The sequence below is a fragment of the Zingiber officinale genome, chromosome 1A (genome assembly GCF_018446385.1).
Source record: "Zingiber officinale cultivar Zhangliang chromosome 1A, Zo_v1.1, whole genome shotgun sequence".
In the NCBI taxonomy this organism is placed as follows: domain Eukaryota; kingdom Viridiplantae; phylum Streptophyta; class Magnoliopsida; order Zingiberales; family Zingiberaceae; genus Zingiber; species Zingiber officinale.
This window is the reverse complement of record NC_055987.1, coordinates 5604972-5625731: the sequence shown is the minus strand read 5'-3', so window position 1 is coordinate 5625731 and position 20760 is coordinate 5604972. Positions and strand designations below refer to the sequence as shown.

Genomic DNA, 20760 nt, shown 5'->3' with positions numbered 1-20760 from the left:
ATCCAGTAAAAGTTCCTCGGGATGGTATAATGACTAGCGCGTCATCACGAGGTATGTTAATAGTCAACCGTGATTTCTATCATCCATGTTAATATCCAACAAAAAATTGTTCGACGAAATGCCCCAATCATATCGAAGTGGTGAGCGCAGCCGCCTGTCTCGCCGATTAGTAGTATAAATTCCACTCCATTCTGCTAAATCGTTCGTCGAGCAAAGCAGTCCGTTCTTCTTCGTCTGTTCACAAAAGATGGCTTCAACTTGGCGCTTGCTCCTCCTCCTCTGCTTCGCTATGGCCGCCGTCCCGGTTCTCCCTCAGCCCACAGAGGCTCTCGGTAACTAAGACACACATTGTGTTAAATTTCCAGAGTTGAACTTGAACAACAATCCTACGATTCGTGCATAATTTGCAGGATTCATTAGCATTGACTCCGGCGCTGCCGAAGGCACCACCTACGTCGATCCACTCACCAACATCACCTACGTCTCCGACCGTGGCTTCGTCGACTCCGACGCAGGCATTAGCGCAAACATCTCGGCGGCGTACGTGGCCCCGCTGCTGGCGCGAAGGTTGTTCACGGTGCGGAGCTTCCCCAACGGCACCCGCAACTGCTACACCATCCGAGAGGGCATCGCCAGGGGCTCCAAGTACCTGGTGCGCGCCTGGTTCTTGTACGGCAACTACGACGGCCTCGACTCGCAGCGGCTCACCTTCGACCTCCACCTCGGCGTGAACCTATGGAAGACGGTCAACATCACTGACCCGAGCGCCTTGTTGCCGGTGGAAGCCATCACGGTGGCGGCGGCAGACCACCTCTGGGTGTGCCTGGTCAACACGGGGGGCGGGACGCCGTTCGTGTCGTCGGTGGACGTGAGGCCGCTGAAGGACTCGATGTATCCGGTGGTCAACGCCTCGCTCAGTTTGGTGATGTTCAACCGGGTCAATGTGGGAGGGGCCCAGAATTACATAAGGTGAATTTATTTATTTATTAGTATTATCTTTTGGTTAAATATTTTATAATTAAAAATTACAGTAAATGGTCTTATAATCCACCATCACAATTTCAATTTTAAATGCATAACTTTATTTCTACTCCCTAACCCAATATAATAGACATCAACTTAACTAACTATCTTTTATAATTTTTTAGATAAAAAAAGTCAAAATTAAATATAATTCTTTTTAAAATCAACATATTAATATAAGCAATAGAATCTAATATATTTTTCATCCAATTGAGATGTAAGAAAAATCATACTTAATTTTATAGAAAATATACTAAATTTTAATTTAACATGATGAATTTAAGAGAAATTATACTCATTCTTAAATTTTTTAAATTAAAAAAATATGAGAAGTAATTAAGTAAATTGATGCCTATTATGTTTAGATAAAATTTTTTTTATATGTGTAATATATGTAAAGTTTAAATTATGATTGAGACGGTATATAAATTTTTCCTTAAAATTATGAAATATTATAGGGATATCCTAATTTAATTTAGAGCAATAATATGGGTAAAAATTTTAAAAAAATATAAAAAAATAAACATATAAATTCATAACCCACTATTTTTTTTTTTTTATGGATCTCATTATTCTATATATCTATTATTAACTATTTCCTTGATTTTTTTTTCTTGAGTATGTTATTTTTCTTTAATTTGTATATATTGCATGATAATTACCTATTCATTCCCTTTTTTAATTTAAATTTTATAAAATTGGTATAAAATTTGAATTAAACACAAAAAGAAGTAATGTTTTCCCACCCATGGGGGCCACGGACAGGTATCCCCATGACCTCCACGACCGGCTTTGGCAGCCCTGGACCTTGCCCGTGTGGACCAATTTTCACACCGACTCCACGGTCCAAAACATCGACAATGACCACTACGAGGTGCCTTCCGTCGTCATGCAGACCGCCGCCAGCCCTACCAACTCCCGCCAGCTCGTCGTCCCCTGGGTCGCCGACCCCGCCGACGTAAACCAGTACTTCTACGTCCTCCATATCTCTGAGATCTTTGACCTCGCCAGCACCGACGAGTCGCGCAGCTTCGACATTCGCATTGGCAATATCTTGATTGGGAACTTGACCCCGGACTACCTCTATTCGGACGCTGTGGTCAGCACCCTGCCCCTCGTTCCGTCGCCGTCCTACAACATCACACTTGAGGCTCTGAGCAGCTCCACCCTTCCGCCCATCCTCAACGCCGTCGAGGTATACTCAAAGATGCGGGATCAGAATGTGGCGTCTGAAGAAAAGGACGGTACGCGCTTAATTTATATGCTTTTGTTTCGACTTATTGCACTAGGATTTGTTGCGGCGGACTATTTTGCTTTCAATTTCTGTCCCAAGGACATTTCAGCTTTTATAGCCTATCGAGCTTCATCAAACTTTCTAGGTTTAGTATATTGGAAATCAAAAGCGAGCTACTGATTTGAGTTTGGAGTACAGTGTTTTTAGGGTTGTAAATAAGCTGAGCCGAGCCGAGTTGAGCCAAAGGGTGTTCAAGCTTGTTTAATAAGATAACCAAGCCAAGCCCAGCCTAGCATAAAATGAATCAAGCCGTTAAAATGATTGTTCAAGTTTGGCTTGGTTTCTTTTTTATGAGCTTGAGCTTGATTTGAGCTTGGCTTGAGCTTGGTTCATTTAGATGTCATCGAACTCTCAATTCAAACTTGTTTGATTGTTTGCAATTTTTTATATTTTAAGCTTGTTTGATTAATTATTGAGTTTGATAATACAAATTTATTTGTTCATTTTGAAAATTTCTTTATTTATTTAGCAAGTTTATAAAAGTTTTATTAATAAACATAATTTATGAATGTTGTTCACAAACTTGTTCACGAACGTTGTTCATGAATGTTAACGAGTTGAACGTATATGTGTTCAAGCTTGTTCGTTTAGTTAAATAAGCTGTTCAAACTTGTTTATTTAATTGATCTTGTGTATATTGAACGAACATAAACAAGTTCTTACCAAGTCGAACACCAAGCTTGTTCATGAACGTTCGATTCATTTAAAACCCTAAGTGTTTTACTCGCAAAAAGAGTAATCTAATTAATGATTTTAGGGTTATCTTCTCCTCCTTATGGCCTTATCCTTTTACGATGACAAGGAATTTCATTTGCAAAGTGGAGGAAGTTTTATGATGGGCAAAAGTGGGTTTGATAGACTGATTAGGGAAAAAAAATATATTGAAAAATTTGAGTATAAAATCTAAATGTTTTTTTTCTTTTGGTGCCATAATCTAATTATTTGCCTCCCATCCTCGCCTAGTTTTTTATAATATGGTTATTGTTTGTAACTCTTTGTCTCTATCTCTTATCTGGTTTGCCTTACTTTGGTAAGTTAAATGGATTTTTCTCATGCCAATTTGTTTTTTATTTCCCACTTTTTTAGTACTAATCGCTCTTATACGATGACAACAAGCTATTATTTAAATTATATTTGTTCTAACACAGTTGATGCCATGAGGACCATAAAATCATCATATCAAATCAAGAAAAATTGGGTGGGAGATCCGTGTTCACCACAAGCTTTAGTTTGGGATGGAGTAAACTGTACTCATAACATCTCAAATCTTCCAAGGATCACTACTTTGTGAGCACCTACCTAAAATTTGCATTTCCTGCATTGTCAGGATGTTCCATTCAAAAGCAATGTGCTTACTAGTTGAAATACTCTGCAGGGATCTATCATCCAGTGGATTGACCGGTGAAATAGTCAAATCTTTTTCCAACCTTGGTGCAATTGAATACTTGTAAGATCATGAGAACCTTGAAACAGATATAGTTTATGAAAATGAAAACTGCATTGTTACAGTACATAGAAGGTTGCTTAAATATTTAGGTTAGGAAGAAGTTAACACTCTCAAAATGTAGGATTTTTCTACCGAACCATATCACAGCTTTGAAATTTATATTAAATGGTTGGTGATCATGGCATTATTTTCCTATAACATCATCAAATTGGTTCTGCAATTGTGATTATTTTTTAAATTAAATTAGCAATAATAACTGATAGATTCATTCTAATTACAATAGCTTTGTAATATTCCAGGGACTTGTCTTACAACAACTTGACAGGGACTATCCCCCCTGTCCTAGCAGAATTGACATCCCTCAAAGTTCTGTAAGTATATTGCATAATTGCTTCTTTCTGTTTTCAATATATGTAAAATGAAAACATAGTGGTTAACTTCTAACTACTTGTAGAGATTTAACAAGCAACCAGCTAAATGGATCGATTCCTTCTGCCCTACTTGAAAGGTCACAAAATGGATTTCTTACTTTAAGGTTTGTGTTCTCTAACAGATTAGTAAACTAGATATCCTTTTAACATATGTGTAGTTCTTCAATTATTTTATTTTATATTGCAAGTTTTTAAGTAGTTCAATTAGAATATTTGTAGCCTAAAAGAATAAAAATGCTTACATCTCATGCCAGAACTGAAGGTAATCCATCTCTTTGTGACAATGGAACTTCATGTGGAGCAATTTCAAGATCAGGGAAGAAGAAACTAGCAACATCTATGATTGTCATTCTTTGTATAGTTCCTATTTTCATTCTGCTTGTAGTGATGGCTATAATTTGGAGGCTGAAAAGGCCACAGGGTGAGCTTTCTTTAAAACCCAGTCCATCTCAGAGATAATGAAAAAGATTATATGCCATGTGATCCAATTTAAATGACTTGCAATTCTTGTTTTCATGCTTAACTTGAAAGGCTTCTGGTGTAATACCACCATGAATCCAGGGAATCAAGTCTCCTCCAATCAAGTAAAAGGCCAACATCATGATTCATTGGAACTGGAGATTCGCCAATTTACGTACTTGGAGTTGAAGAACATAACTAACAACTTCAATAAAATCCTAGGCGAAGGAGGATTTGGCATTGTCTTCTTTGGGTGCTTAGAAGATGGCGCTCAAGTTGCAGTCAAGATGCAATCTCAAACAGCATCACAAGGAGCCAAAGAATTCCTTGCTGAGGTAATTTAAGTAGTTTTTATTTCCGTTTGAAGCTTGAGGTAGTGGAATTCTCCTCTAGTAGTAGTAAATAGAATCTATGATTTATTGTGGTATATGGTTCCTAAATATAAATTACTTTGTTTTTTCTGGGAATTGAACGCTCGGAGTATAAACAGAAATAATCTATCAACACTTATGCACAAATAGGTCCTTGTTTGTAGCTACTCTCCAAATAGTTGGAACTCACTAGTACTTTCTATTCTTGTCTGTATTCCTATTCTAGATTTCACGCCACAGAATTGTTGGACTTTAATGAAGTGTATATGGTGTTTCAGAATTCCTATATTAGATAACGCTTTCCATTAGTTCTACTTCAATCCTTTTTGGAATGTTGGTATTGCTAAGCTTGAAATATACTCTCATTTTTTTTCAGGCCCAGCACTTGGCAAGGGTTCATCATCGCTATTTAGTTTCTATGGTGGGCTACTGCATCGATGGAGACTATCTAGCACTTGTAATTGAATATATGCCACAAGGAACTCTACTTGAGCATCTGCGAGGTCTGTCATTCTGCATTTTATACCATCTTTACATTTAAACAAGTTCACTCCAAGGGAGTATGTGGAATAAGTGTAGTCCACCTTGATATATGGTAATGAGTATGAAAACATTGAGACAATAATTAAGCCAAGACTAGTATGTGAATAATTGGTTAAAAGAAAAGACATTGCCTTCAAAACATATCAATACGTAAACTCAGTAAATATCACGTTTGTTTGCCTTACAATTCTCCAGGAAGTAAAATATATTAAGTTTATGTTTGGTCAGATGACAGGAGTGAAGCTTTGTGAGTGTTATTACTGAGTCTTAACTTCTTTGAAATAGTGGTTTGTTTTCTAAACCAAGAAGAACATCATGTCATTTTCCTAATATTTTTTGTTGTTAGACTCTAAACGATCATGAAATTGATACAAAAGGACTTGCAAATAAGCTGTCAGGTTGTCTACCTATCAAGTTCCTTGTAGCATAATTGTCCATTTTTTCACATCAGAAACTGATGATATTGTTAATATGAAATTATACAGGCAAAAGAGTTGGGACAAGAACTTTAAGTTGGCGACAGCGTCTCCAAATTGCACTTGAAGCTGCTCAAGGTTATCATAATTTAAAGTATTATTATCCTTGCTCCAATTCATCTATTGATTTTATGATTATTTGAGCTCATAAATTTTAGTGAGATACAGGACTGGAGTACTTGCACTCAGAATGCAAGCCACCACTAATTCATAGAGACGTTAAGTCTGCAAATATTCTTTTGAGTGAGAATCTGGAGGCCAAGATAGCAGATTTTGGGCTGTCAAAAGCTTTCGATAGTGGGACAAACACCCTATCAACAAAAGTAAAGGGAACTCCAGGATATCTTGATCCAGAGTATGCTATTGTTGTCTCTTCTTTGGTTTTGTTTGAATATAACATTCACAGTCAAATCAATGTGAAATGAGTAGGAAAATACTAGAACTCTATGGCTGGCCTCAGATTTGAACCTGGATTGATCTCTGACATCTATTCACAAATATACCTTATAAATTCAACAGGTAATTTGGAAATCATGCTGATAAAATGCAAATAAGTAAATGTTCGGTTCAAGACTCTGAATTACCACCCCTTTGACCAGACTGCCATACTTTTTACTGTTTCTCTCAGTATTCTGTAGATGCGAGAAACTCTCATTATGTAAAATTCTACATTGATCAGCATATGCCTTTACATTCTAGCATTTATGTGTATACTATGATAATACTGGAATAAATAGTTGGCAGTCTCCTCAATGACGTCGTGTTTTATTTTTTCTTGTACATGTGTTTCTGACAAAGTTGAAAGTTTAACTACCTTTTACAGCTCCTGGTTTGTTTGCTGGGAACTAAGGTCGTTAAATTTCGTTCTTTAGAAGCTTGCATGAATGCTCAACAGTTTTGGAAATTTGAAGAACAAGAGACTGATGTAGGGAATTCTTCTGTGACTTGTGCAGGTACAACGTTTCCTTGCAGCTCGGTGAAAGAAGTGACGTATTCAGTTTTGGAGTAGTTCTCTTAGAGCTGATCACAGGGCAACCTCCGATTTTGCGAACTCCTGAGAACATACATATATCTCAAAGGGTGCGCCAAGAGTTTGCCAATGGAAAAATTGAGGAACTTGTTGATGCCAGATTACAAGGGAATTATGACATAAACTCCGTTTGGATGTGTGCACAGGTCGCACTAGATTGCACCTTGTTGTCATCCCGTGAGAGACCACTCATGACCCAAGTTGTGACACGGCTAAAAGAGAGCTTGGTACTAGAGACCTCCCATGGTAGGACTGAGAACCCAGTCACTTGCAGCGAGAACTTGGAAGTCAACAATGCAAGCCAGACTAGAAGTGGTGCCCTTCGTATAGAAGATATTGCAAGAATGTCAGCTGATGTAAGTGGTCCATCGGCGAGATGATGTTAGGGCAGTCGAGTCTCTTCCGACTGAAAGCTTTGTGCTACCATCCACAAGGCATTTGAACTTATTGTTGTTTCAGCTTTACGAATCTTTAAAACGAGCCTATATGAACGTCGAGATTATTCTGTAATGTGCGCCAGTAGATGTTCAGATTTTCGAGTTAGTATTGATTATGTTGAATGATACAGCGGATAAGATGGCCTAAGTTAATAGGGATGATTGATGTGACGGTCAAAGTTAAGGAAATGTTAACACTTAAAGTTAGCATGGTTGCATGACTCGGTTGAATAGTCCAGTCCATCAGGCCTTTTGTTAAATCGGATCCTGAGTTTCCTCAGCTCGATGAATCTCGAGCCATCTCAGTTCAAATCAGAATCGAATCCTCTTGTTTGATTGAATACCCTAAATGTATGGCTCAACTAGACTCCTTGTCTGAGTGGATACTGAGTCCTCAAGGAGGTCGAGTACTTAAGATGGTCAACATTCCTTAGCTGACTTGACTCCGCCCGAGAATGAGGTCCGATCGGATGTTAGAGAGGATTCAGTTGGTCTACCACCAAAATGTATTAATTACTCATTAGTCCAACGACCTAATATTCTTTTTTGACGTTTTGTGTAACTGTTGTCAGAGAATCAAGAGAATATTCTTTATACAACTTGTATGATAGAAGTTTCTACCTTACAAAACATATAAATGATGGGTCTATTTTAAGAAAATTGTCAGAATAGTCAACTCTTTTTTGCAAAGGTGTCGTTGTCCGTGCATAGAGGGAAACTAATATTATATAAAGGGTCTTCTCCTAAAAACATAAGTACACAAAGTTAAGCATTCAAAGTTCACTATTCATTTTTTAGTATTCATCACATTCTATTTCCCCCCTCCCGCTTGTCTAATTTGAGTGTCAGAATACCTATATCAGGAAGATCTCTTTGGCTCGCTTATTGACATTTTCTTTTCTTTATATTCTTTTTTGATACATAGTATCGCTCGGTGTCATCTTCCTCTAGTTCAGAGTCGAGCAATATCAAAACTAATTAGTCAACGTATCATCTTTCCTAATTTCAGACAGGATTATTAAAGTTTGGGTAAATTTACATGTAGTCCCCAATCATGAATTCAACTTTGCATGCAGTTCCCATTGACCAAAATCTTTGTTTCCACTCCCTAGTCCAAAATAATAGACACTAATTTACCTAATTATCTCTGATATTTTTAGGTATAAAAAGTCCAAAAATGTGTATAATTTTTTTTTAAATTCATCACATTAAATTAGAATTCAATATATTTTCTATCAAATTGAGCACGACTCTTTTTCTACTTTAATTAGATGAAAAATATACTAGATTGTCTTTAAATAATACTCAATTATATATAAAATATACTAGATTTTCTTTGAATTGTGCTGAATTTAGAAGGAATTATATTAAGTAGAAAAAAAGTCATATTCATTTTGATATAAAAATATACTGGAATCTAATTTAAAGTACCAAATTTAAAATGAATTATATTTATTTTAGATTTTTTATATCTAAAAAATATGAGTGACCAATTTTGATAGAAATATACTGGATTCTTGTTTAAAGTACTGAATTTTGATAGAAATATACTGGATTCTAGTTTAAAGTGTTGAATTTAAAAAGAATTATACTCATTTTTGGACTTTTTGTACCTAAAAACTCTGAAGGGTAATTAGGTAATGATATTTGCATGAAGGAGTTGAAACAAATAAAACTTTGTATGCAGGAAGTGAAAATAAAATTTTTTAGACATAAGGATTGCATGTAAAGTTAAAATTATAATTAAAGATTTTTCTCTAATTTACTGTTAAAGTTTCAGGCCAGGGCTTAAAAAACACACAAAAATGATAAAATTATATAAGAAGTTTTATTATTCTTTATATTTTTCATTTCGGTAAACATTCACTAAACTAAATCAATTTACTGATCCACTTCAAAATTAGAATTAAAGGTCCCTCACATGCCTTCTCACGATTGTCCCGAAGTCCACAAAATAAAGAACACACCGACCCCGTGAAGAACCACGGTCATCCCTATTTGAGCACACGAGTAAACAGTACAAGCCTTCGTCCTTGCTTAACATCAAAAAAACAAAAAACTATAAACTTTTGCCATGGCCTTTAGCTAAAAAAACAATTCCCACCACCAAATATCTATTAATGGCGATCACTCTTCAAACCAATAGCAATAAATACCTATAAGAATCGAATTCTATTTTATAAAAAAATTCGTAACTTGTGCTCCAGCAACACTCAACGTTAATTTGCACGCCTTGCCGTATTAATCACTCTTTGTTTATTACTTTAAATCCCGTGGGAAAATATTAAATAGCACTTCGTTCTTATCGAAAACCTCACTGAACCAAACATCAGAAAAGGACCAAAAAAATCTAATGGCATGTTTGCCTTTTTGCTGGAAAGCTAATTACTCATGTCAGTTCAAATCTAATCGACTTTAATTGGTCGAGCCAGTGGAGCCCAACTGACGAGCCCAGAAGCCGAATCCGGCTCACTCCGATTAATAAAAATGTATATTCTAACGATGACGTGGCGTCAAAGTGAAGTTGGGTACCGGGAGAAATGATTTGGGGCCCACTTACATCAGCATCGATGACGTGGTGGCTCTACCGCTGCTACGTCCCCACGTGTGACTAGGACCCATATGGATGATTTTGAAGCCTTTCCACGTTTTCACCATGTCGCCGCAGGATCAAGAAGCGACGGCTCGATTCGATCGCGACTAACCCCAGCTCCCGGTTCTCGTGTCTCGCGACATGGCTAACGTTATCATGGTCTACGCGATCCTGGCCGTCGATTCGTCTCAGATGGTCGAATGGGGTCTTTCCGCAATAGGGATTGCGGCGTTTTATTTGTGCGTCTCCCCCGTTGGCAACTCTGCCTGCGCCTCCTGCTTCCTCGTTGGACTCCTGTCTCGACGCGTGGAGCATCAGGTTTGCCGCCGTGTGGTAGTTTGTCTGCCGAGTCGGTGAATTCCGCCCTCGAAATCGAATTCCCCTCACTCGCAACTCCAGATCGAGGTACCTTTTGGCCGAATCGGTTGATTTGGCTGCCTCTGATGCTGTTCTCTTTCCTCCTTGGCGTCCAAAGCGAGGCCTTCCTCCAGTCAGCGTTGGATTCAAATGATTAGAGATTGACGAGTGTTTCGGGGAGGATTAGTCCCGTGGGTAAGCGGCTGCAGCACAGTCGAATCGACGAGGATTAGCGATCTGTTACAAGTGATTATGATCATGGGCATTCATGAGTTGGGTGAGGGGAAAACGGACGAACGTGGCGGCCGCGAAATAGTGAGTTTTAGGGCAAAGAAAGCGCTTGTGGGAGCGGGAGCACGGATTCTTTTCTATCCTACACTTGTCTACAATGTCCTTAGGAACAAGATGCAAGCTGACTTTCGATGGTGGGATGAAATCGATCAGGTACGTTTTTTCAATTTAATGTCTTGAGTTTCCAATTTTTTTTAAGCAGTTGAGTTGCAGTTACTGCAACTAAATTTTTTTTTTTTTCTGATTCGATTTGAGCAATCGGGAGAAATTTTTCACGGGTTCATTTGATGATTCAAGAGTCGGGAAACGAAACAAAGTTACATTTTTAGTCGAGATTACAAAATCAAGAATACAACATATATAAACTAAATTTCCACCCACACATATATACAAACTAAGCGGGGTTTCTTTGTTTTCTGGGATTTTGATGCTGCTCTTGTTATATTTAGAGATTTTATACTCAACTTATTAAAAAATCGGTGAATTTGCTGTTTGTGATGTCAGTTTCTATTGTTGGGTGCTGTGCCTTTTCCGAACGATGTTCCTCGGCTGCAGCAGCTTGGAGTTCGAGGAGTCGTTACCCTAAACGAACCATATGAGACTTTGGTTCCGTCTAACGTATATAAGGTAGTGTTGGATATGCGTTTTCTTTAGTATACTTACAATTTATGCTTGATTTTTAGTAGTTCTTTTTCAAGCTTTCTCTTATTTTGAAGCATTTCTGTTTCCCCTTCTTTTTTTGCTGGTGTACACACGATTTTCCTATCCAAATCATTCTGACACTGCATTAGACAAACCCTGACTCTCTCATAATACATACTGTCCTGTATGTTGAAGAAGATTTGACTGATTAATTATTTAGGATTCATTTTTAATCGAGTTTTTATCTCTTCATTTCTTTGATGCATTCCACTTTATTTTGTTCCTTCCGTCCAGGTTCATGGAATCGATCACCTGGTGATTCCTACAAGAGACTACCTTTATGCTCCTACACCTGTTGATATATGCCGAGCTGTTGATTTCATCCATAGTAAGTTTTTTCTTTTATCGATTCCTATTTTTACAGCGATAGCAAAATAATTTTCACCGCAAAACCTATCTGACTATTGGTTGCTAATGTTTAAGAAGAGTCCTTTTTTTTTTTTTTCTTTTTTACCAAACATCATGTGAAACAACAAACTTCCTTTAGCATAGTAGGCACATCAGAACTAGAAGCTTTATCAGTTGCGGAGAATCTGTTTTGTGATTTAATTACAATTACTGCATGCTAGAATGTTGAATTGCAAGTTGCAACACTCATTTTTGTCTGGATGGGATCTATCCTAAAAACATGGGATTTCATTCAGCTGTCTAGCTACTTGAGATACGAGTAAGTTGGCGACGTAAGTTGCAATATTTTAGCTGAATCATTGTCTGGTTTCGAGAAAAGTGATCACTTTCTGAATATGGGCTAACGTTTATATGTCTGATTGATTTAAGAACTAGTCGTTGTTTTCTGAACGGTCCATAATCAACATTTAAAGGGGGAAAACTGAGAAAATTTGGTCAATTCATTGTAGCCACTTTGCCTCTGATGGATTTCCACCAGGTTCCATTGGTTTTTGACTTTTCAATTTCAAAGTTTAAAATTGATTGAATAGAAGAGCTCATCTGTATAGTCATCAAGTCTTAAAAAATTGGTTGCTGCTTGATACTATGGTTCCGATGCTTCTCTCCATCGGAAAAAAAAAAAATCCTAAACATGATTTTTGATTTTCAGTAAATGCATCTCACGGGAAAATTACATATGTTCACTGCAAGGCAGGAAGGGGTCGTAGTGCTACCATTGTCCTTTGCTATTTGGTAATTATGTTCAAGGCCTATCACCTTACTTTTATGCACATCATGCATTTTGCTTACAGAATCAACATAACTGGTATACTTGCCTCCCAAAGCCTTCTCTATCAAAGAAATGATACATAAATCGCTACCCTAACTTTGCAGGTCAAATATAAGAATATGACGCCCATGGCTGCTCTTGAATATGTGCGCTCTAGAAGGCCTCGAGTGCTGTTGGCTCCTTCTCAGTGGCAGGTATGATTATGAAAGTAACTTAAGGTCATGTTTTTGGATTGATTTATGGCTCCGCTCCCTTATGTCATTCATTTCTTTACCAGGCTGTCGAGGCTTATAACAAGAACAAGTTGAAATTTCCTGCAATCCAAAGCCCAAAATCTAAACATCCACACCCTCAAGATACTGAAACTTCAGACAAGATTTCCTTATGCAGTGGTGCTAAAACAAGAACTACCAGTCCCCTCGAAGAAGAGTGTTTCATTACCGAGGAAGATCTAGAAGGGTACGAAAGTTTTCCGGAGGCTTATGATGACAATGACACGGCATCTACTTCTGAAGAAGAAGAAGTTTTGATAACTGACAAAGATTTACAAGGGTATGAAACCTTTGTGGATGCTTTGGACGAGAACAGCAGTACTTGTCCTATCGAAGACGAAGTTTTGATAACTGAGGTGGATTTAGAAGGGTACGAAACCTTTCTGGATGCTTGCGACGAGAACAGCATCTCATCTAATCACATTAACCAAACCTTTCCTAAGGCGAGGAAACTTTCTTGTTTCTGTTCTTCCTTCAGGTGGTTTGACGGTAACCTACCAGTTTCCAGCCGACACCCGCCCATCCGTCTAGCTAGTTCGTGATGCACCATGCCTGCTCGAGCTTACAATGCAAGATTGAAGATTTTTCAGAAGTTGTTTCTCTGATCTTTGAGTGATATATGTTCTATGCTAGAGTTATGTCGAAGTTTGAAGGAGAAGGTTAGCCTTATTATTTGTTAATGGACAAAGACTCGAATTACAAAGGTCACACATTGTATCGACTTGCGTCAAAGTCACAAAAGCATGCAACATCAGTTATAATAATAAGCCCTAAACTTAAATCCATCGAAGATCAAATAATTCTCAGGTAAGAACCATAAACTTAAACTTCAAGCCACTAAAATAGTTGAATTATCGAGCCAGTTCCAGAAAAGTATGTAGAAAAATAAAAGAAATGCAGTTCGTTTGGTATTTCCCGTGTTAATTTGGTATATAAAATAATCAAAAATTAATTTAATGTTGATGAATTGAATAGTATTAAAATTTTATTAAAATTGAATTAATTAAATCAAAAATTAATTTAATGTTGGTTAATCGAATTAAAATTTTATTAAAATTAAATTATTTAAATCAAATTAAAAATAAATTATTTTATTTAATACTAAATTAACTGAATTTATTTAAATAATAATAATAAAATTTATTCAAAATTATTATCAAATTAACTAAAATAATTAAATGTTCACCCCTCTATTCATGAGATGACAGATAATAAAAAATGATAATCCCAGTTAATACTGCGAGTGTCTGGGAGATGATCTGGATGTCCTATCGCGACACCATGATCCCGGGAACGATAATAATTTAGTGCAATAGATGCAGATGTTTTAATACATGAAGACGAATCCTCTGGTCCATAATTTACAAATCAAAAGGATGATTTATTGTATGGATTGGTTCATTTTGATGGATCATATCTGTTAAACAAATAGGATTTATTAAAACCCATCAATTAATGGTCCTCTAGTCCGTAAATTATGACCTTATAGTTATGGTGCAGCGACAGAGCATTCGAGTTGTCACCCAGGCACTCACGGTTCGAATCCTATGTACGATGAATTTTTCCTCCAAATAGGACACGCAACTAAAAAATGATGGGAAAAGATTTAATATAATGTGATAGATGATTGTTTCTATATTATTTAAAATTTGAAGCGATTAGTTGCGAATTCTAGAATTATATGGATTGTTTCGTAAAAGTGCAAATATAATGGGCCCATCCCAATTTCTCATTCTCCGAAAACCCTATTTCTCCACTTCTTCCTCTTCTTTCTCTCCACGCCGCCGATACTCGTCGCCGCCGACCGCCGTGCCCCCCGTTCGTGTCGCCGTCGCTCGTCGCAGTCTCCGACGCTCATCGCAGGAGCGCCGTCCGCGGCACCCTGTCCGTGACATCGAGGACACTAGCTCGCTCCTGCTTGTCAGAAACCTTCTTCGCTTCCGTTCGCAACCACCTCCGGAAACAGTGTAGCAGCAGGATCACCTTCCTATTATTTCTTTATTCCACCACTGAAGAACCTTAGTCTGTCTCCTTCTCAAACAACCAGTGGCCAAAGGGGATAACATGGGCGGCTGGGTGAAGAGGAAGGGCGCCGGGAGCGATCACGACGATGACGTTGATGGGAAGCCAAAAGGGAAGAAGATCAAAAAGGACAAGACGCTTCCTTCCATGATTAAAAACAAGGAGAAGCGGAGCGAAGTATATTCTAAGCTCAAACGTGAGAAGAGGATCGAGAAGCGGAAGCAGGCCAAAGCGAGAGAGGTTGCCATCCAAAGAGCTCTCGAACTTGGCGAGGAGGTATTTTCCCTTCCCCTCTCCTTCTTTCTCTTCTTGTTGGGTTTTGTTCCCGTAGTGATTAACTGATTTTTTTTTGCTTTTGCGAATGCAATGCGCAGCCACCACAGAAGAGCGTGCCTCGGACTATTGAGAACACCAGGGAAGTTGATGAAACTATTTGCCGACCAGATGATGAAGAGGTAATGATTGTTTTGTCGCCTGATCATTATGGTAATCTGAGATCTTAGATTTACAAAGATGTCAATTTTTAGTTATCTTTACTTGCTTTACGAGTCAGACAGACAAGAAACTTACCTTCAGTACTGACTTCCAATGCATGGATATAGCTATTTGCAGCAAACAATGCAGATGAATTCAGTGGAATACTAAAGCAGGAAATAATTCCAAAAATATTAATCACCACAAATCGTTTCAACTCCACCGTACGTTTTCTAGTTTTTAGCACATTTTCATAAGTCAATCTTTTTTCTTTTATTCTTTTACTTTTTATTCTCATGGTAATATCATATTTAAAACTGGAGGCCAAATCAATCTCACATTTTTTTGTCTCTAGAGAGGTCCTGCTTTATGTGATGAGTTGGTATCGGTGATTCCCAATGCTCATTTCTACAAGAGAGGAACTTACGAACTGAAAAAGGTACCACATTTTAGATAATGAAAAGCTCTAGTTTCTTGCATTGCTGAATTTTTCTGATCAGTTCTTTCTTTCAAGCAGATTGTTGAATATGCGAAGAACAAAGACTTCACTTCCATCATTGTGGTCCATACAAATCGCAGAGAACCAGGTTTGGAGCAGAACAAGTCCATTAACTCTTGCATCATGGTTGACATGGGATGCTTTTTTTTATAGTTTGTCTTATCCTTTTTCATTTACAAGCTTGCCTTGTTTTCCAGATGCAATGCTGATAATAGGGTTGCCTGATGGACCCACTGCACACTTTAAACTATCCAACTTAATTTTGCGGAAGGATATCAAGGTACATTGTTTGCGCTCCAGATGTGCACAAAATCACCATCAAGTTTATATTTTTACTTGATTGTATTTACAGATTTAAGGGTCCTTATAAGCTGGTATAAGTATTATTTTGTTGCTTTGTTAGTTTCTTTCTTGCTTGGTACATTTAAGTAGACATTAGAATTACATCCCACAAAAATATTTTGTGCTTTTATTGTTTCTTAGTTCTATTTGTGATTATTTAACTATCTGAATTTTTGTTTCCTTAATTGTTGATGATTTTTCGTTATTTACTGCACCTTGGAGAGATTAAGACTGCATTTCCTGCACAGTGTGAAACAAAGAAATAGACTACGTGAAAAGTAAGGATGGAAATACTTTTCCTTTTTTATTTTTCTGGCTATGACCATGAATCAATGGGGTGTCCCCGAACCACATTTGAGACACATGGACTCCACATTGGACCGGAGATTATTCTTTGTTCGGAGCAAGAGTGACAAGCTGTAATCTTTTCCAACAGTGTCGTTGTATTGATTTAAACTCCCTTACCTAACTCACCACTAGATTGTGTAACTCCTTAACCCATTGGGAAGAAATGAGGGAAAGAAAGAGATAGTGAAAATCTTCTCTTTCTTTCCCTCAAAATGAATACTGGCAAAATCAGGCTGAGAGAAATGAAGGTTGAGTGCAATTCACTACTATAAACTAAACTATTTGTTTATCTGATTATTATTTTTGTTTTTTTCAAGTTTTTAAAAATTAGGCTTAAGAAAAAAAAATATGCTCCCTTTTTCTTTTCCTCCAAAGAAATAGATACATAGAAAGTTTTATTTCTTATTTTTGACCCCAAGGAATGATGCATCTAAATGGTTCACTTGAAGAAAAAAAATGCATGGAGTGATAATTACAATCATGACATAATTTGATAAAATTGGGCTTGGTGGAAGATTGTGCTTGACAAACAGATACAAAAAAGTATTTTTTTTTCCTTCTAGTTCGAATATCATATATTTGCTGCTTTAACTTGGGGACGACAAATTGATACCTTTGCATCTGTGATTTGGCAACACCAAGGTGCTTCAGAAATGTTTCCTTATGTACTCTGACATCCTTAGTATATATAAATCAGTTCAACAAATCAAAATAAACTTAAGAGATCAATGAACAAAGTTCTATTTCGGACTAACTCTGTGTCTCCATTGAACTCTATGCAAGGTCAGATCAAATTCATTCCTAAATGCTTCCAAGTCCTTTAGTTCAACTGTCAACTTTGCTAGACCTGATGCTTCATAGTCATTTTATTCAAACACACTAGTTTAGCTTATATCTGTTGTTTTTTTTAATCACATAATTTAAACTGATAGATCACTACTTTCTTTTTTCACAATGTTATTACACTTCTGTCGGAAATAGTGTGACCTAGCCTATTAGGTATTTTATACGACGCTTGAACTGTTAAGATAAAGGACATTATATATAAAATCATATTTATCATGGAATGCTGTTTAATCAAATTCCTTAATTATCATGGAATGCTGTTTTTTATTTATTTTACTTTGTATCCTCTACCATTCGTTGGAACTTGGACGTAGACATGATTCTAACTGTACCTGAGGTCAATTCTATAAGGTTTGAAAAATCATATGCAGATTGTTTGTGGTTGAGCCTTTGCATAATCATGTGTTTTGCAGATAGATACACAAATGCAGGCATATACGGTCCATGGCCATTTTAATAATAACATTAATTATACTGACAATGCATTACACCACATGCTACAAAATATTACATTTACATAGAGATAATACTATATCCAATTATTAACCAATACAATCAATATAAAAAAAACTTCCATCTATCACATTATATTAACTGATCTTGTGCAATCTGAAAATTTGTATAAATATTTTATATGTGAACCAAAGTAACTCATATAGCATAAAACATATATGACATAATAATGATACATTAGTCCTGTGTGATCCATATAAACATAATGTTGCATATCTATCTAAGCAAGCCACAAAATATGTTTCTTGTTTTTTCTTCTATTTGGATAAACACTGATTACTCAAATCAATTTAACATGGACATGACTATGAATTTAACAAATCAAGGTAGTCCCTCTTTGCATAAGCATACATTAGATTAGCATTCACATATGCATAAGCAACTACATGGATGGATAGTGGTATTAGCTGGACAATTCACATTGTTTTAGAAAATACACACAAATGATATGTTGAGCTCCATCAATTTATTAGTACATGTTCAGACACTCAAATAAGATTCGAGTGATCCTCTCATTAAATAGCTTGATGCCTTATATTTAGCTATTGTTTTACATGGTCTACACAATACTTCTATTTCTGTTAATATTAAATAATTATCCACTATTCTTTAACTGTGTTTCTTCTGTGTTGTCAGAATCATGGAAACCCTACAAGTCATAAACCGGAGTTAGTACTGAACAACTTTACTACTACAATTGGTCATCGTGTTGGCAGGTTGCTCAGTTTTACTCAATCAAAGTTGTATTGAATGATTTGAAAATTATTGTTGTTAGCTAGTTTATGTGTGTGCATGCAACTCTTATGCATACTTGTATGTCTTTTTCTTTGCTGAATTTCAGGATGATACAGTCACTATTTCATCAAGATCCCAATTTTCGTGGCCGTCGTGTTGTAACTTTCCACAATCAACGTGATTTCATATTTTTTAGACACCACAGGTAGCCCTTGTTGTGGATTTATATTTTGGTAGACAGTTCACTGTTATTATTTAGAACCAATGATTGTTTTTGCATTCTAGCTTTTATGTGCATTATTTTTATAGGACTTGTGCCCAACAAAATGGGTATATTCTCTTAATATCTGTTGAATTTGTTGGATAGATATTTTCTGCTTAAATCCCCTTTTGCCAACTGATCTTCTCAGTTAGTCATCATGGGAAAGCTGCTCAGTTTCAGTATTTTATATCCATGCTCTTCCTGAGGTGTCATGCATTTGAATTGTGGGGAATTTTTGTAACACCCATTATCTCTGATTTAGGTATATATTTGAAACTAAAGAACAAAAAGTCAATCCCAAAGAAAAGGCGGCTAAGGACTCCATAAGCAAAAATTTACCTCAACAGAAAGTGATTGCACGCCTTCAGGTATTGCTGAGAATTTGGTGCATTTATTTTCAATCTGCTTCTTTGAAGACTTCTCTTCTCGATCAGAAACGGCCTAATGTTGTCTAGACCCAACTTTCAATTTGCTAATCTGCTTGATACCCATAATTTTAAGTTGTAATCTGAGTGCCTTTGTCTTACACAAAGCTATGGCTTTATTACTTTCTAGCAGACGAGGTAAGTCTTCTTCTGCTTCTTCTTCTTCCTCCTCGTCTGATATGAATGTCACCTCTTGCCTTTGTAAGGTACACTGGCTGGCACTAGATCCATCTTGTTTCAGAACCTTGACACATAATGAGATTGTAAACCTTGTATGATATGGATCAAGTTACTCACCGAACTGCACACTTATTGTAGTTCATTATTAATTCACGTTGATGTTCTCTGATTAAAATCATGCTCATAGGCTCATCCAATATTGTATCATACTGTGATATTCAATATTCAAGCATGCTGTATTGACCAATGATGCAATATTCAAGATCTATATCTTTGGAAAAAAGTTATCATATGCAATCTCATGGAAATAACAAATCAACTGTAGTTTCATTTATTGATCTACATACTGGTTTTCTCCGAGATTCAATCATTCAACTATTTTAGAATCTTGAAGTTTGATTTAGTGAATTTAAGTTGGGGCTCTTGTTTTAGAGTTATTGATCTTTAATGGATTCAAGCTTGATAGGAGCTTTTCATCACTTACTTTAAAACTAAACAAACAATGATGACATATTTGATTCAAATTCATTGTTCATTACTGACTGAATCAAGTGGTCCTTTTGTAGCATTCTTGAAGTGTTGAAATTGTTGTTCGAAAATGCAGGAGTGTGGCCCTCGCTTTACTCTTAAATTAAGGACCTTGCAAAACGGTACATTTGACACCCAAGGCGGAGAATATGAATGGGTACACAAGGTATATGACTTCACCACAAATCTCAATCATATACCTGCATCGCTTTCCTTCGATAAATTAAACTTGTTCTTTTCATGTTTTAGCCGGATATGGATACCAGTCGCAGGAGATTTTTCTTGTAATCCTGTGGTTTTGCTTTGGAGATGCAAACGTTATCCCCTTCCAAGTGTTCCGAGTTTCAACTGTTGCGTGCTTTGTAATTTTTTTTTGGTAATATTAATTAAGTCAAGCCTTTTTGGGAACAATTGTTTATCGAGCACTTATAAATATATGTCAGAACAATTGTTCATGGAGTTTGTGAAGGTTAACGGAATTTCAGCTTATATTTATTATTCATGGCTATGATTATTTGTAGTTAATTATTAGCTCCATTGATATGTCATGTAAGTTTTTAATTTTAATCTTTTTATTTTTAGAATAATAAATATAGTTTATCATCACACTTAAAAATAAAATTAAATATTAACAAAGATTGAAATGGTATATTCTTTTTAAAATATATTAGAGTTCTATATAG

The 20760-nt window shown here is 36.5% G+C and overlaps 3 protein-coding genes across 5 annotated transcripts; all 3 read left to right on the top strand.

The window, feature by feature from the left end:
* The first annotated feature begins 194 nt into the window (after positions 1-194).
* On the top strand, positions 195-7637 carry LOC122016484 (putative leucine-rich repeat receptor-like serine/threonine-protein kinase At2g19230). Of its 2 annotated transcripts, none has more exons than XM_042573799.1 (13): positions 195-332; positions 411-969; positions 1789-2267; positions 3466-3604; positions 3693-3764; positions 4064-4135; positions 4219-4299; positions 4450-4616; positions 4757-4989; positions 5402-5528; positions 6054-6122; positions 6213-6399; positions 6998-7637. In XM_042573799.1, exons 1-13 carry the CDS (start codon positions 248-250, stop codon positions 7452-7454), a joined length of 2727 nt encoding a protein of 908 aa, XP_042429733.1. In that variant the 5' UTR covers positions 195-247; the 3' UTR covers positions 7455-7637. The 2 variants fall into 2 exon arrangements, with proteins under 2 accessions (XP_042429733.1, XP_042429726.1); XM_042573792.1 differs by having other exon boundaries at positions 4727-4989.
* Positions 7638-10358: 2721 nt separating this feature from the next.
* LOC122016471 (phosphatidylglycerophosphate phosphatase PTPMT2-like) lies at positions 10359-13611 on the top strand. 2 transcript variants are annotated; one of them, XM_042573771.1, is made up of 6 exons: positions 10360-10905; positions 11257-11379; positions 11689-11782; positions 12512-12594; positions 12736-12825; positions 12909-13611. In XM_042573771.1, exons 1-6 carry the CDS (start codon positions 10714-10716, stop codon positions 13443-13445), a joined length of 1119 nt encoding a protein of 372 aa, XP_042429705.1. In that variant the 5' UTR covers positions 10360-10713; the 3' UTR covers positions 13446-13611. The 2 variants fall into 2 exon arrangements, with proteins under 2 accessions (XP_042429713.1, XP_042429705.1); XM_042573779.1 differs by lacking the exon at positions 11257-11379 and having other exon boundaries at positions 10359-10905.
* A 1033-nt stretch (positions 13612-14644) lies between these two features.
* LOC122016460 (ribosome production factor 1-like) lies at positions 14645-20585 on the top strand. Its single transcript, XM_042573762.1, has 12 exons — positions 14645-14870; positions 14951-15201; positions 15300-15380; positions 15528-15623; positions 15755-15838; positions 15917-15986; positions 16096-16178; positions 18584-18663; positions 18789-18887; positions 19207-19312; positions 20154-20243; positions 20327-20585. Exons 2-12 carry the CDS (start codon positions 14968-14970, stop codon positions 20363-20365), a joined length of 1062 nt encoding a protein of 353 aa, XP_042429696.1. The 5' UTR covers positions 14645-14870; positions 14951-14967; the 3' UTR covers positions 20366-20585.
* The last annotated feature ends 175 nt before the right edge of the window (positions 20586-20760 follow it).

Coding starts and splice junctions, on each gene's coding strand:
- LOC122016460 (XM_042573762.1), top strand. CDS start 14,968: ATGGGCGGCTGGGTGAAGAGGAAGGGCGCCGGGAGCGATCACGACGAT. Junction 18,664..18,788: donor ATTGGTCATCGTGTTGGCAG/GTTGCTCAGTTT, acceptor GCTGAATTTCAG/GATGATACAGTCACTATTTC. Junction 20,244..20,326: donor AATATGAATGGGTACACAAG/GTATATGACTTC, acceptor TTCATGTTTTAG/CCGGATATGGATACCAGTCG.
- LOC122016471 (XM_042573771.1), top strand. CDS start 10,714: ATGATCATGGGCATTCATGAGTTGGGTGAGGGGAAAACGGACGAACGT. Junction 10,906..11,256: donor GGTGGGATGAAATCGATCAG/GTACGTTTTTTC, acceptor TTGTGATGTCAG/TTTCTATTGTTGGGTGCTGT. Junction 11,783..12,511: donor AGCTGTTGATTTCATCCATA/GTAAGTTTTTTC, acceptor TTTGATTTTCAG/TAAATGCATCTCACGGGAAA.
- LOC122016484 (XM_042573792.1), top strand. CDS start 248: ATGGCTTCAACTTGGCGCTTGCTCCTCCTCCTCTGCTTCGCTATGGCC. Junction 333..410: donor TCAGCCCACAGAGGCTCTCG/GTAACTAAGACA, acceptor CATAATTTGCAG/GATTCATTAGCATTGACTCC. Junction 4,990..5,401: donor CCAAAGAATTCCTTGCTGAG/GTAATTTAAGTA, acceptor ATTTTTTTTCAG/GCCCAGCACTTGGCAAGGGT.